The following is a 14,576-nucleotide window of genomic DNA, read 5'->3' as shown; positions in this document are numbered from 1 at the left end:
CGATCAGTATTTGGCCTATTATTCTCTTCCTCGGAAAACAGTAAAGTGGAGAAAGAAAGTTGCCTTGTGGCTTATAAATTGTGCCATTTTCAATTCATTTTTGGTTTACAAAAATCTAAACTGTCATTCAAAATTGAAGTACAGGGCATTTCTAATGAATGTGGCAAAAGCCTGGGCTACAGACCAGACAGTGGCGGCAGAACGAGCGGCAGACACAGACTTAGTGCAACAGGGTCCATTAACTCCCACCCCACGCAGGCTTCATGTGGACCCCCCCTGGGCGACTCTTGGGTGATATGCAGAAACATACCCTCATGAAAACTGTGAAGAGTGAACATGGCAAGGGGAAGCAGCCTTCTAGGCGATGTCGTGTTTGCACAGTACACAACAAAAGGAGTATGACTGTCTACATGAGCAGGTTCTGTGTAATGCCACTTCACAAAGGGGAATGTTTCCAGAAATATCACACTCTCAAGCACTTCTAGGAGCATTGGTAAGTGTTCTCCAAAAATTTTAGTTCATAAAATTAATTAGGAGATTTTATATTAATTTTTAAAGTGAACAGTGCACAAGTTAGGGTAGTAGGTTTAAAAATGCCGGTCCCCAGGGTGATTTAAATATTTAAATCACCAGTCCGCGAAGTGTTAACATGGACTAACACAGTGTAGCAGTTTTAACATAATTTAATAAAATATTTGTAACATATCAAGACACCTGAAGATGGCCGTTTTGGGCTGAAACATGTTGTGTCAAAGTGTAAAATGTTACACTAAAATTAAGAATATGTCATGAATAAAGAAGTGTTGCAATATTGACGGATGATAAATACATGGACATTAAGGGAAGATTTTGAAAAGTTTGTGGTACCATACACATTTCAGTACACAGAAACTGCAAGGTGATCTGTAAAAATATTCTTAAATGGCTTCAACATAAGTTCATAAGCAAAGTTTCTGGCTGCTCTCCTTGAAAAAAAAAATTCTGATCTCACCCATGAAACTGACTCATACATTCAGAAGCATAATTTCCCACAATTACCTACACTGTCCTATTCAGAACTTCTCAAACCTACCTACCAATGGCATTAATGTCTACCAACTTGAAAACATCAGCAGGTGACTAAATCACATACCAGTCTGGTAACAAAATCCATAGGTTCAGCACATGCTACCAAAGGCCAGCAATGGGCTACCCAACCTCAAAAGTAATTTTCATTTTCTTCTCAGATGCCTGAAAAGTCTCGGAAGTTGCATGGAATGGATTTCTGCAACCACAGCTGATGCAATATATCCATATACATAATTATTAGAAATTTTCAAGTGCCTGGACAAGAATGTGTAAATTGGAACTGAAATCCATACTAATGTGACAGCAGGGTAAATGTCATAGGGCTGCTTCCTCCTAAAATTTGTACACTCATAAAATGTTAATTTTGAATAAATTAAAAACAAACCAGTGAAGTTTTATTTTATTTGAAGTTTTCATGGCAGTGACTATGAACAATGCTGTCTTCTGGGATGTGGCGGTGTAGATATTGTATAAACCGATGTTTTGGAGGAATGTATCGCCTCCATCTTCAGAGTAAAAAAAGAAAAAAATCTGCTCATGCTGGTTCCTCACTAGCAGATTTTTTCCTTCNTTTTTCTTCTACCCTGAAGATGGAGGCCATACGTTCCTCCGAAACATCGGTTTATACAATATTTAAATGGCGCCATATCCCAGAAAATGGTATTCTTCTCAGTGAAGTTTCGTTTGGTTAAGATCACAGCAAAATTCAGGGAAATACTGTCTACAAAATTATGGAACAGAATCCTTGCAGAAAGGGACCACTTCAAAAACAAATGCATAGTCAAGTAAATAATACTAGAATGAATCTTATGAATGTAAGCCCCACTGGTGAATAACTCAGGCTCCAGTAAACTCATGGGATTTTACTGTTGTGGCAATGAACTTTTGAGACTTCAGAATGATAAGTAGTAAGCAAGGAATATGAGCCAGAACACTTTCAATTACTCAAACATATAATTATGATTAAAATCAGTCAGTTCCTCCCTATAAACGAATGCAAGTTTTAGTATTATCAAAATGGTTTTTCTTCATGGCACAGTGGTACTGGGCCAAGTTCTTTAAAAAGCCACGAATAAAATATATATTTACTCACATTGTCGTGCTAATGCACAAGCCAATTCACTGCCAAGAAATCCACCACCAATAACTGCGACAGATTTTGGTCCACTTTTAATTATATCTTCTAATTCCTCAAAATCAGAAATGCCTCTGAACAATGTTACTTTGTCTTTAACATCCTGCGATGCTTCTTCAAACAAAGGTAGGTTTTTGGGACTAGAACCTGGAACAGATATTCCTAATCAAGCAATTTACTAACATACAGGGATCTTTTCCTTGATATTTCACTTAATTTGATTTGTTTCATTCTGGTCCGTCACACTAACAGTATTATAAGAGATAAAACAATTCCGTCCAGTGTGACTGGTGAGTAAAAACAACACAGCGTGCCATGAACCACAGGACATCAAAGAACCTTCTTCTCAAGAAAGGCAGGTGGCACAAGTTCGGCCCCCGTCAAGAGGGGTGATAAGAGAGAGGAGATGAACTTATTTGGTTTATAAATTCTAACTTAAATAACAAAAGTTTCAAAATATATATCAAGACAGCCGCTGTAGTTGTGAAAACTTTGGATTTTGTATCCATTTGTGTATTGTCAACACTGTATGTATGTATATTTTAACATTCAGAACACCCATTGTAATAGTGGTTTCCAAACTGTATAGATGTCCATCTGATGATGGTCTCTAAGGACTGAAACATGTAAGGGCATGAAGAATTGAAATAAGAAAAACATCACCAGTCACGCTGGATGGAATTGTTCTTATAATATTTCAGTTAAATTTAAAAATGAGCATGTTCATGCTGTAATTTTTTTTCACTGCTAGGGGGGTGGGACTAAGTCCCTTGTACTGCAGCCACTTCTGGCCTATTGTACCAGCCCCAGATGATAGGTGAGGGTGATTGTGGAGCAATTGGTGGAATGAAGATTGGCAGGGGAAACCGAAGTACTCGGAGAAAACCTGCCCCAGCGACACTTTGTCCACCACAAATCCCACTTGACCAGACCCAGGATCAAACCTGGGCCGCCACAGTGGGAAGCCAGTGACTAACCGCTTGAGCTATGGTGCAGGCCTTGTTCATGCTGTAAGTTAGCACAGGTCTGTTTGGTGCTGTACATTATCTTTCAACGAAATGAATAACAGCTCTTTCATCTTAAAATCAACAAATCTTGGTACCAAGTAGAAACATTTCTTTATTCTTTCCCCAACATGCATTTGTTTACAGAGTACAATATTAATAAATTAAACATGCTTGTGTCCAAATTGACATGTTATGTGTAAATATTAGTTGAATCTTACATTTTGCAGCATGCTTACAAACTATGCTACAATACACCCACTGAACATTATATATTTTACCTGTTGCAATAAGGCACTTCTCGTAACTGATCTCATACCCATCCTCCAATATGGCTTTCCTCTCAAATACATCAAGCTTTTTAACAGTCCATCCACGGGCAACTGCTACTCCTCCATTCGGGTTAGTATTCAATTTTGTACAGTCAACATAGAAATCTTGAGGCTCATAAAATAAACTGTNTGGGAAGACAGACCCTCCATGCAGATGGTGGCCAAAAATTACATAAGTAGAACATCATTTTCTACGTTAAAATATTATTTTATATAACGTTCGCACGCGCGGACTGTGCGACCAGGAGTCGAACCCCTGCCGTTTAATCGGAGATATCTCGATTATAGAAGGCCAAACCACATCACTGGCCGAATTCCTCTACTTCGCAATTGAGGTGTCGTGTGTTCTTTTCGCGTGGGAAACGAAAAATCGTCCGGAGAAAGTGCGTGAAGTGCGAAATCGGACTCGGCACTTCCGGATTTTTTTTAGAATTCCACACGAAGGCAACATTCCAGCAGATGACGCAGGTGGGAAGACAGACACTCCATGCAGATGGTGGCCAAAAATTATATAAGTAGGACATTATTTTCTACCTTAAACATGTATTTTAAAATAACGTCCGCACACGCGGACTGTGCGACACCACATGGCGTCATTCGTACCGCTGCCTTTATATCTGCGACGACATACGGTGTCTTTAGTCGTTTAAAGGTTAATAAATTAAACATGCTTGTGTCCAAATTGACATGTTATGTGTAAATATTAGTTGAATCTTACATTCTGCAGCATGCTTACAAACTATGCTACAATACACCCACTGAACATTATATATTTTACCTGTTGCAATAAGGCACTTCTCGTAACTGATCTCATACCCATCCTCCAATATGGCTTTCCTCTCAAATACATCAAGCTTTTTAACAGTCCATCCACGGGCAACTGCTACTCCTCCATTCGGGTTTGTATTCAATTTGGTACAGTCAACATAGAAATCTTGAGGCTCATAAAATAAACTGTATATCAAACACATAAGAATGTATTTTTTCTATGTTAAGCATAAGCAACTCTCAGATTCTTGACATCAAATCAAGAAAAAATATCTTGAAGAATGCCGACTTCTGGGATGTGGCACCATGTAGATATTTCCTTAACCGATGTTCCTCCAAAACATCAGTTAACAAAATATCTACATGGCATCACATCCCAGAAGATAGCATTCTTCATAGTCAGCACTGTGAAAACCTCAAATCTTACATAATATTCCTCTATGGAGAGGCTACTCTTCGACATATTCGACAACTCAATAAGCTCACAGATTTCTTATACCCTGAAGGTGGTGGTGATATGTTCCTCCAAAACATTGGTTAAGAAAAAGTCTACACGGCAGCACATCCCAGAAGACGACATTCTTCAGTCACCACCATGAAAACCTCAAATCTTACAAAAAAATCTTGATCTTGATCTGAACATCGATCTTCCCCATAAATCTAAGGTTCATTTTCATTAATCCAAATTCAATGTTCTGTATTAAACATCATTTTTTAAAACTTGCTTTGAATACATTCACTAAGAAACCTAAATCAGGGGGTTTCACTATAGTACTGAAACATTGGCTGTACCTGGTCAAGCACACCATACATACTTTGGGCTCTCAGTAAGTTTTCTGGACTGCATAACTTTTTTTATTGCTAGTGGGGTGGGACTAAGTCCCTTGTACTGCAGCCACTTCTGGCCTATTGTACCAGCCCCAGATGATACATGAAGGTGATTGTGGAGCAATTGGTGGAATAAAGATTTGAAGGGAAAACCAAAGTACTCAGAGAAAACCTGCCCCAGCGTCACTTTGACCACCACAAATCCCACTTGACCAGAACTGGGATCGAACCCACAACTTCCTCACATATGTTCAATGCAGTGCTTACCTCCTTTCTGACCCATTCCACTGTTTAAAATGTAGTTTTTTCGTAGTTTCAGCATCGTCATTGAACCATATCTCTTTAGAAAGTGGAGGTCTCATATATGGATAATAACCTTCCTTATCAACAACAAGTACCTGGAACAAAATACTATATACTTATCTTCATATTAAGATTATTCTATACTTGAACTTGAATTCAAATTAATTTAAAATCAAATTTAAACATAATAAATTACAGAACATTCATATATAATATATTGAACATTCAGGTTATAACCTGGTGACTTTACACAGTGGTGACAGTTCAGCTTGTGGTCTTGTAGGTAGATACTGCAGTTCTGGAAGAACAGGCTTCCTTCATCTTCAGGGTCCTCTCCTGTGATGAAAACAATGCTGTGGCCCTAAACATGGTCATGTTCTTGTTCACTATTCCTACTGGTCCAAACTGGCCTCCTCCTCTCCATTTCCATAGGTCACCATCTTTGCAACTTGACAATATGAACCAACTCCTCACCCAGTACAATTCAATATATTGGGCCTGATTTAACGAACTGTAGTGAGGCCTATATAGTGACTGACTACTGGATGACGAGCTGAGGGGTCAGAGTTCAAATCTTGGTAGAGACAAATTTTTCTCTTCTCCACATTTTGCTCGCTGGTTCTGGGGCACATCCAGCTTCATACCTAATGCATATTGGAGGCTCTTTCACTGGGAGTAAGTGAACAGTGCATGAAGCTGACCACTCACCTATAACTAGTGCTGATGTCTAGAATACTTGGATCTACATCCCAAGTTTCTTTGTGGCATAGTGCTTAATTTCAAGGAAATAGCAGCTCTGGTCTAGAAAACCTAAATTAATGACTGTAGGGATTCGTTGTGCTGACCATGCAACACCCTCTATCTGCTGAAGTTGGCACTAACTTCACCGACAAGTGGCAGCCGCACGGTCAGTATAGTTCACTTGTGGACTAAAACCACGGAGTTTGTTTTGTTTGATAGTTTTAGAGATTTGCTCTGATTCAATCAGAGTCTTATGGGTCAGCCACATGACTGTAACAAGAATTAATCCCATAGACCAGTCTTTCTTTAGGATTCCTCTTCAGTTCAATTTCTTTCTCAGACTGCCTCAAAATTTGTAAAAATTTCAAAGCAACATTAGATGACTGAACAGCGGATAGAAATATTAATTAGCACAACTGCAAAATATAATTCTGTGACAACTATCTAACCAACCATTCAACTAACCTTTGCTGTTGGATCAGCAGATTTGATGGCCCGGAAAGCAGCAAAAGAAGCTGTGCCACCTCCAATTAGCAAATAAGGAACACTACTTGGAATGTCCTTTGATTCTGCTGGGAATTTACTTATCTTTCTAATCCTTTCTGTAGAGGAAAATATACAGTTTCTATATTTAATAAATTACAAAAGAATAACTGTAGTAAATTAGAAATAAAATGTTTTATAGAATCATAAAGAGTACAATATTGTGGAATTTTATGGAGTGTTATTTCCTTGGTGAGATCATGTAACATATATTTATGACAAAGGTGACCAAACTATATGAAGAGCACTATTCTCTGGGATGTAATTCCATGCAGTCTGGTAGAAGTTTACCAGTCTTCTGGAGGTACGTACTGTCTTCATCTTCAGACCAAAGAATAAGCTCAGCAAGAACATATGCACACGCCTCACTGCTGCTACATGGTGTCACATCCTTGGAGATAGTAATCTTCATAGCCAGTGCCTTGAGAACCTCAGACCCCTCACAATCTTTGTGAAGCTTCTGATGAACAAAGCTGACCTGAAAAAATTCCCTTGAAGATTTCCCATTCCCTTCCACAACTATTCCATATTTAATTTATCATGCATATTGAGATCTTCTGTTGACACTTACTTGACTTCCGAACAATTTTCTTTTTTTCAGCTGGTTTCCCTTCCTCATCTTCTTTCATAAAGAAGCCTACATTATATGCCTAGAAAGAAATGTTAACACTTATAGTTCTTTGTGTATGTATGTAATGTCACAGTTTATCATTATCATATAGACAGAAAGATATTGAACTTACAGCAATGGCACTAACTAGAAGAACAACTCCTCCAATAATTTTCCAAGTGTAATTTTTCTGCTTTCCACTCATACCATACGGAGAGTTTGGTTGGGGCTTGCCATATTCTTGCTTTGATGAATTTATTTTGTGTAATGGTGGCTGGCCACGTGAATACGGGGCACTGCATTCTGCATCTGGCTTAATGTCAGACTTTTGTGGTGGTTTGGGTATTACTGGTTTACCATCTTTCCCTGACGGTTGATTGGAAGTACTAAACTTCTGTGCCATGATAGATGTTACTGGTTTAGGTTCTTTCCCTGATGGCTGGTTGGGAAGGCCAGTGAAACTCTTCTGAATACAATCTCTTCTTGTTCCTTGGTTACAAATACCAATGTTCTCGGATTTTACATGTTCATCCACTCTCCTTGTTTTTTCAGGTGGTTTACATGACCCATCACTCGTTTCTTTGAACCTTTTAGTGTACATGCGTTTAGTATAGTGTGCTGAAGCCATTTCTATTCCTCCAGCTTTCCTTACATCTGATCTTCTAGCACATAATTGGACAAAGTACCGCTGTCGACCTGCAAAATGAATACAAATCAATACAACACAGTCCAGTACATGACAGAAAAACCATTTAAAAATAAGAAATTTAGAAAAATTTGGTGCTAAATGATTAAGAAAATCTTTTTCCATATCTATTTACTCTTACAGGGATTTGCATGTTAAAAAAAAATCTGATTTCACAGTGCTACAATATAAAAACTTACATCATGGATGTGAGGTTCTCACAGTGGTGAGTATGAAGGAAAGTCTTTGGGTTGTAATGCTGTGTAGCCTGAAGAAATAAGACATTTTGGTGGAACATTTCACCTCCATTTTTTGTGGGATCAAAGCATAAGCCAAGCAGAAAACCAGCAGAAGAGGAGGCATGCTAACTTGTGGCCTGTTTCTGCTGGTCTCCTTCTAGACTTATTCTTCACAGCTTAAAAAATTGGGCATATCAGGTTCTCTATGTGGGGAAAGGATTAAAGCCTAAGCACCTCAAATGAGAACAAATGGAAAACAGAACTATTTATTCTAAATAAGTTGGTCTATATGCCTATATTCAAAACACGATATTCTGAAATCTCAGCTGGGGCAGTGGCAATCCTGAATGACATTTTTCACTGTTTGCCTCAGTCATTCTGAGCAAATTCCAGCACAGAACCTCAATGAAGCAATGACATTTTCTTTCCAAATCCTTCCCAATTCATCAATCGTGAGTCATCCTACCTGTTGATGTAATAAAATCTAGTTGCTAAAAACATTACACAACACAAACATTTTAGGCAGAAAGATAACAGTAATCAGTACGATATCAGCAAATGAACGTAATCACGACTGAAAGTTGGCCCAATAATCATTCTTAACTTAATCATGCAGTGTACTCTGTTACAGCTTCTAGATGTTATTGTATTTCTTTACTTCAAAACTAAAGTGGCTTAACAAAAACCGTACTCCATCTGCTTCAATTGTGGTTACAGAACAGTATTAAGACAAGATGGGGTATGAAGAGAATACCAAATACAGAAAAAATATAAACTCGTCTATTGCAAATGAAAGTTGCTATACTACATCTAAAGCAGTGGTTCTCAAACTGTGGGGCGTGACCCAGGGGGGTTAAAGGGCTTGAAAGGGGGGCGCAGCATACTTTCCTACAGATAAAAATTAAAACCGCCCTAACTCAATTAGAAAAGTAAGAAAAATAAAAATACATACAGAAAAATTTTGATGAGTACAGGCTTTAATTATCATGAATTACAAAATCACTAATAATAATTCTCTTTACCGGCAATTATAAAACGCATATGCCAGAGCCAGCGTTGATAGTTCGGCAGCAGCTGCATCCTCTGAAATCCTCTGGAGTCTAGACTTTTTAAAATGCTGTGTGAGGAAATGGGTGCCGAACACACTGCTCTGTTGTTTTTTAGTAATGCTTGATGGCTTTCAAGAGGCAAGGTATTAAAGAGTGTGTTTAAGCTGAGGCATGAGGTGTTCTGTTTTTTAATGGTGAAAATCACTCGCTGGGAGACAGTTTCAGCAACAAGGATTTTTTATTGAAAATGGCTTACCTCACAGATATATTTGAGAAACTAAATATCCTCAACACTTCACTTCAAGGGAATGAGGCAACTGTACTTTCTTGGAATGACAGAGTGAAGGCATGCATGAGAAAATTAGAGCTCTGGAGGAACAGTATGGAAAGTGACACGCTAGACATGTTCCCTACTCTGGTGTCAATGGTACAAGACACTGATAATCCAGTGCTTCCAATGGACATAAAAAGCTGCCTACTTGATCATCTCATAATGGTGAAAGTTCATTTTGAAAAATACTTCTGCAATGATTTTGATAAATTTAATTGGATTAAAAATTCATTCAAAAATGCTCCTGGGCCATCCTCTCTGAATGTAAATGAGCAAGAACAGCTCATCGATCTCACTGGTGATACTTCATTAAAAAGTAAATTTAAGGAACTGTCTTTGTTGGAGTTCTGGATACATATTGGCACAGAATTCCAAACTTTGAGATAAGAAACACTGAAAATCCTGATTCCTTTCGCAACAACTTACTTATGCGAGACAGGCTTTTCTGCTTTGGCAGCTATAAAGTCAAAGTATCGTTCAAGGCTAAATATTGCTAAAGAAGTTAGAGTGGCCATTTCTGATATTACGCCACGTTTTGATAAACTTTGTTCTCAAAAGCAGGCCCATCCATCACACTGAACTTTGACATTTAAATGTTTGATTTTCTTTGCAGAAAAAAAAAATAAATTCTTGTTAGTTAAATATCATTTCATTTTAAAACATATTTTGTTAATTGCAAGTGTTAAAACTAATTTTTATTGTCGGCCTAATATTGTGATACTTTAATTTTGAGTAAGAAAACTGCTAAATAGTATGTAGAAAAACACAAAATAAACTGAATGAAACGTCAAACATACCATGAATTATAGTTTGATTAAAAAAAACAGCCTGGGGGCCTGAGAGTATTTTCTCTTCTCAAGGGGGTCTCTGAGGTAAAAAGTTTGAGAACCACTGATCTAAAGTAAGCAAAAAAAAAACATCGATTCTCTTGGACCCCATATAAAAAAATTAATACGTATAGTCTAATGAATACACTTAGGACATCAATTACCAGTTCTTTTAGGTTATGTGCCATGATAACACCCGGCATTAATCTGTCTACAATCCAGGCGTTAAAAAAATATTACCATATCTTCGTCAGAGTAAGGTTAGGAGTTGTTCCACTAATCTTACCTCGAAGATCAGGACGGCGAATTACTCCAGCATTTTGGAAACATCCTACAATCTGCGTAGGAATCCTCCCTATTTTGAACATCATCCACGCCGTTTTTCATCCAATATGGCGACCGTCCAAATTGAGACTGAAATTTTGAAACAAATGTATTCTCTTTCTTAAGCCCAGATTTCTACCCTACATAATTATTTCTCCAATCTAAACTATGATTATAGCCTTGGAGTGATAATATATTAAGTTAGGACGCAAACTGTCACTGGAAGATTAAACTTTCTGTCAACATTTCGTACACTTTTTGTTTAATAACATGCCTACCGGTTCGAACTGCACACACCACTACCGGTGGACCTTAGCAAATATCTTACGTAAAACGTTCTGCTGCAATCCACTGAGACGTGTAACTGGGCAATGGCCTACAGAAGTAAAACTACGGACAGGGGCAGACCAAGAAAACTAGCAAACGCAACGCAACCGCTGTCGTGAAAAAGTACGACATCGAGCCGTATACTTGCGACGTCACTTTATTACTCAATAAGGTAACTAACACAACGTTGAACAAGTCGTTCCACAGTCGGCCCTTTCGTGTTAACAGCTCTCACTAGAATATAGAACTTTCCAACTCACAAAGTCACACTGCGACTGACGTTCGGTCGGTCAGTCAGTCAGTCAGTTAAGCCTTGGTGTGGTGGCCCACCTGGGGCTCATGACCAGATATTTATTACTGTTTGAAGGTTACGGTCTGGTATTTGTGGGGCACCCTCTCTGACGACAGGTCAGGTCTGTCTTTTGTATATGCTGCTGGTCATTGCCAGCGCAGTCGTTCTCAGGTTCGAGTCCCTTGGGACTTGAGACCATATTTTACTGCCTCAGATTTGAAACTTCCCTTTTTGTCGCCTCCTACGACTCGCAAGGTCACGGTGGAGGTATTCGACCCTGCCTCCTGTTCAGTAGTAAGACTACTGTACAAAAAAGGGGGCAAAACTGGTATCTCAAACTACAGGCAGAACTCGAGCAGGTTCGATTGCAACAAGTTAGGATAGGTTAGGTTATGTGCATCCACCTGCCATTCAAGCAGAGCACGATTTGCAAGATTGCTGCTCTTACTCCTGCACTGACATACTACAGGGAAGTTATTTTTATTTCTTTGAGTTTCCTCATTGTACAACAGGAAAACAACATTTAAGGATATAATTACGTTAAACATTTAATGGGTGATTGTAGTAACTCTTGACAACCTATGAAGAATGGTCCCTAGAACCATAACATATACCTTGCTCAACGCATAGAACTTTTCATCCACAAGCTATGACATACCCTGCTTCTGAGAATGGCCCAAGATTACTGTCCTAAGTGCCATATTAAAAACTTCCCTGCTTCTGCATCCACTACATAAGATTGCTGCATCAAGACCATAAACACTTCAACATACCACCATAAAATTCATACTTTCATATCTAACATGGAAATGTCATGTGGGGGACTCGTCGCATCTCTTGCACATCATAAATATATTGATATTACACTAAACAGAACACACACACTGTAATTCAGTTCTGTACTTCAGAGAATGTTATATATTCATTTCACTTTAATGTGAATGCAGCCTTCTATACACATACTGCCTGCATACACAGAATTAAATAAAATTGTTAAAATGTTTCACAATTAACCCCATTATGACTACAGTTCATCCATACTGTGGTCCCCAGAAGCGTGAAAATGATACCTCATTCAAAGCATGGAACTTAGGCCATGCCATAGCTCAAGCGATTAGTCGCTGGCTTCCTACCGTTGTGGCCCGAGTTCAAACCCACGTCTGGTCAAGTGGGATTTGTGGTGGATAAAGTGGCGCTGGGGTAGGTTTTCTCCTAGTACTTTGGTTTCCCCTGCCAATCTTCATTCCACCAAATTCTCCATCATCATAATCACCTGGGGCAGGTACAATAAGGCCAATCAGTGGCCACCATGCCGAGTGGACCCAACTGGACTCCACCCCCTACTATGCGAAGCATGGAACTTCTCATCTACAAGGTATGACATAACCTGGTTCCAGGACTACTGTAAGAATATACACCCTACAAGCATCAATATAGAATTTTTGTGAATACTGTAATATACAAAAAATTTGTTCTTTAAAGAATAATTATATTTTTCATCATCATTAACGTATAATGCACTGAATAGAAAAGGAAATCCCATATTAAAATATCATTATCTGCATAAGCATACTGTACACAATTTATATAATTAATTTTAAATAAATTAACATCTTACAAAAGAAACTGTACATAATATTCCTCTATAGCATGCATGTCCAACTTCAAACAGGTTGTGATCGACTTTTTAGTGTCAAAACTGCCAGTAATCTACCACCCCCTCCTATCGTTGTACCTTGCTTTAAGCAAAAATATTGGTAAAAATAACACGACACGTGATGTTTGTTGTAAAAGCAACATACACTGAAAGTACAGAAAAATAGGAATGACTAATATGCATTCTCCCTTCAAAATATGAATATAATATAATCACATTATATTACAAGTGAATTTACATGCTTTTCACATATAATATCTTTATAGGCCTATGAGATCGACCAAAAATCATCCCGCAATCGATGTGTTGGACATGCCTCCTCTATAGTATACCCACAGGCATATTACAAAATGNATGATATGTTAAACTTGGGTAGGAGTCACCAGTTGCTAAAATGCGCAGTCACATCCAATCTCTGATTAATAAAAATCGTTTCTCTGAAGTTTGTCTCTCTTTTAGCTATTTTTTTTTCCTTGGCACTACAGCTCCAGTGGGCCTAGGCCTACCTCCATGAACTCGTTCACTTCGGTTTTTCTGGATCTTACACATATGGTAGGACTCCTTGGGCGAGTGATCAGCTCATCGCAAGGCCTCTACCTGTAGACAAACACAGAAAAACGCACACAAACATCGATGCCCTTAGTGGGATTCGAACCCACGATCCCGGCTTCCGAGCAAGCGAAGACAGTGCATGCCTTAGACCGCTCTGCTACCGTGACCGGCATATATGTATGTTACCATTTGTAAATTTCCAATTGACCAACTCCATGGGGCAGGGTCCTTCAGAAGCTAATATTTCTCAGGTGGTCATGAAATTAACTGCTTTTTACAGAACATGGAAGTATATTTCCATAATCATAATAGCCTGTCACTGAATCCTATCTCGAGTTAAACGAATCCAGTCCACACCACAATGGTGCTGCAGCATTCATATTAACCATGTTAGCCCACGAAAACACATTTAGGGTAGGGTGATCATTTTATGGAGTGTGATACTGATAAACATTGGAGTTATTTATCCCTGGCTTTTCTGACTTCTTTCCCTGAAATTAAACTTAAACCTACATCTACTAAAGAAATTAAAAACATAATTCAGTCATTAAAACACAAAAATTCTAACAGGTATGATGAAATTTTGGTTAATATTCTAAAAACTAGCACACCTGCTATTAGTTCTCCTTTAACTTATATCTATAACAGAGTACTTTCAATGGGTGTTTTCCCCACTCATTTGAAATACTCTGAAATAATACCATTATTCAAAATGGTCATAAAATGAATATGATGATTTATAGACCTATATCATTACTTACATCCTTTTCCAAAGTTCTTGAAAAGGTTATATTTGTAAGATTGCTCCATCACATAAAGATATATTATCCAATCACCAATATGGTTTCAGGTGTGATTCATCCACAGAACTTGTTTTATATAATTAATGAAATATTAAAGGCTTTGAACAATAAAACACCAGTTGGAGGCATTTTTTGTGACCTAAATAAAGCCTTTGATT

General features: G+C 38.2%; 1 protein-coding gene across 3 annotated transcripts in view; it reads right to left on the bottom strand.

Annotated features, from left to right (window-relative positions):
• The window catches only part of LOC111861312 (apoptosis-inducing factor 1, mitochondrial), a 23,006-nt gene extending 11,575 nt beyond the window's left edge, over positions 1 to 11,431 (bottom strand). The window contains exons 1-8 of one of the 3 annotated variants that reach the window (XM_033750264.1): positions 11,062 to 11,431; positions 10,750 to 10,877; positions 7,466 to 8,028; positions 7,294 to 7,372; positions 6,645 to 6,781; positions 5,403 to 5,533; positions 3,489 to 3,664; positions 2,162 to 2,350 (exon numbers count right to left, since the gene is read on the bottom strand). In XM_033750264.1, coding sequence (XP_033606155.1) covers positions 2,162 to 2,350; positions 3,489 to 3,664; positions 5,403 to 5,533; positions 6,645 to 6,781; positions 7,294 to 7,372; positions 7,466 to 8,028; positions 10,750 to 10,834 — 1,360 coding nt within the window. In that variant the 5' untranslated portion in view covers positions 10,835 to 10,877; positions 11,062 to 11,431. The remainder of the gene's footprint in view (positions 1 to 2,161; positions 2,351 to 3,488; positions 3,665 to 5,402; positions 5,534 to 6,644; positions 6,782 to 7,293; positions 7,373 to 7,465; positions 8,029 to 10,749; positions 10,878 to 11,061) is intronic. The other 2 variants (XM_023845771.2, XM_023845772.2) reach the window with 2 other exon arrangements.
• Between the last annotated feature and the right edge of the window lie 3,145 nt (positions 11,432 to 14,576).

This window comes from Cryptotermes secundus, unplaced genomic scaffold (genome assembly GCF_002891405.2).
Source record: "Cryptotermes secundus unplaced genomic scaffold, Csec_1.0 scaffold158, whole genome shotgun sequence".
Taxonomy (NCBI): Eukaryota; Metazoa; Arthropoda; class Insecta; order Blattodea; family Kalotermitidae; genus Cryptotermes; species Cryptotermes secundus.
Note: the sequence above shows the minus strand (reverse complement) of the source record. Positions and strands in the feature narration are given on the sequence as shown.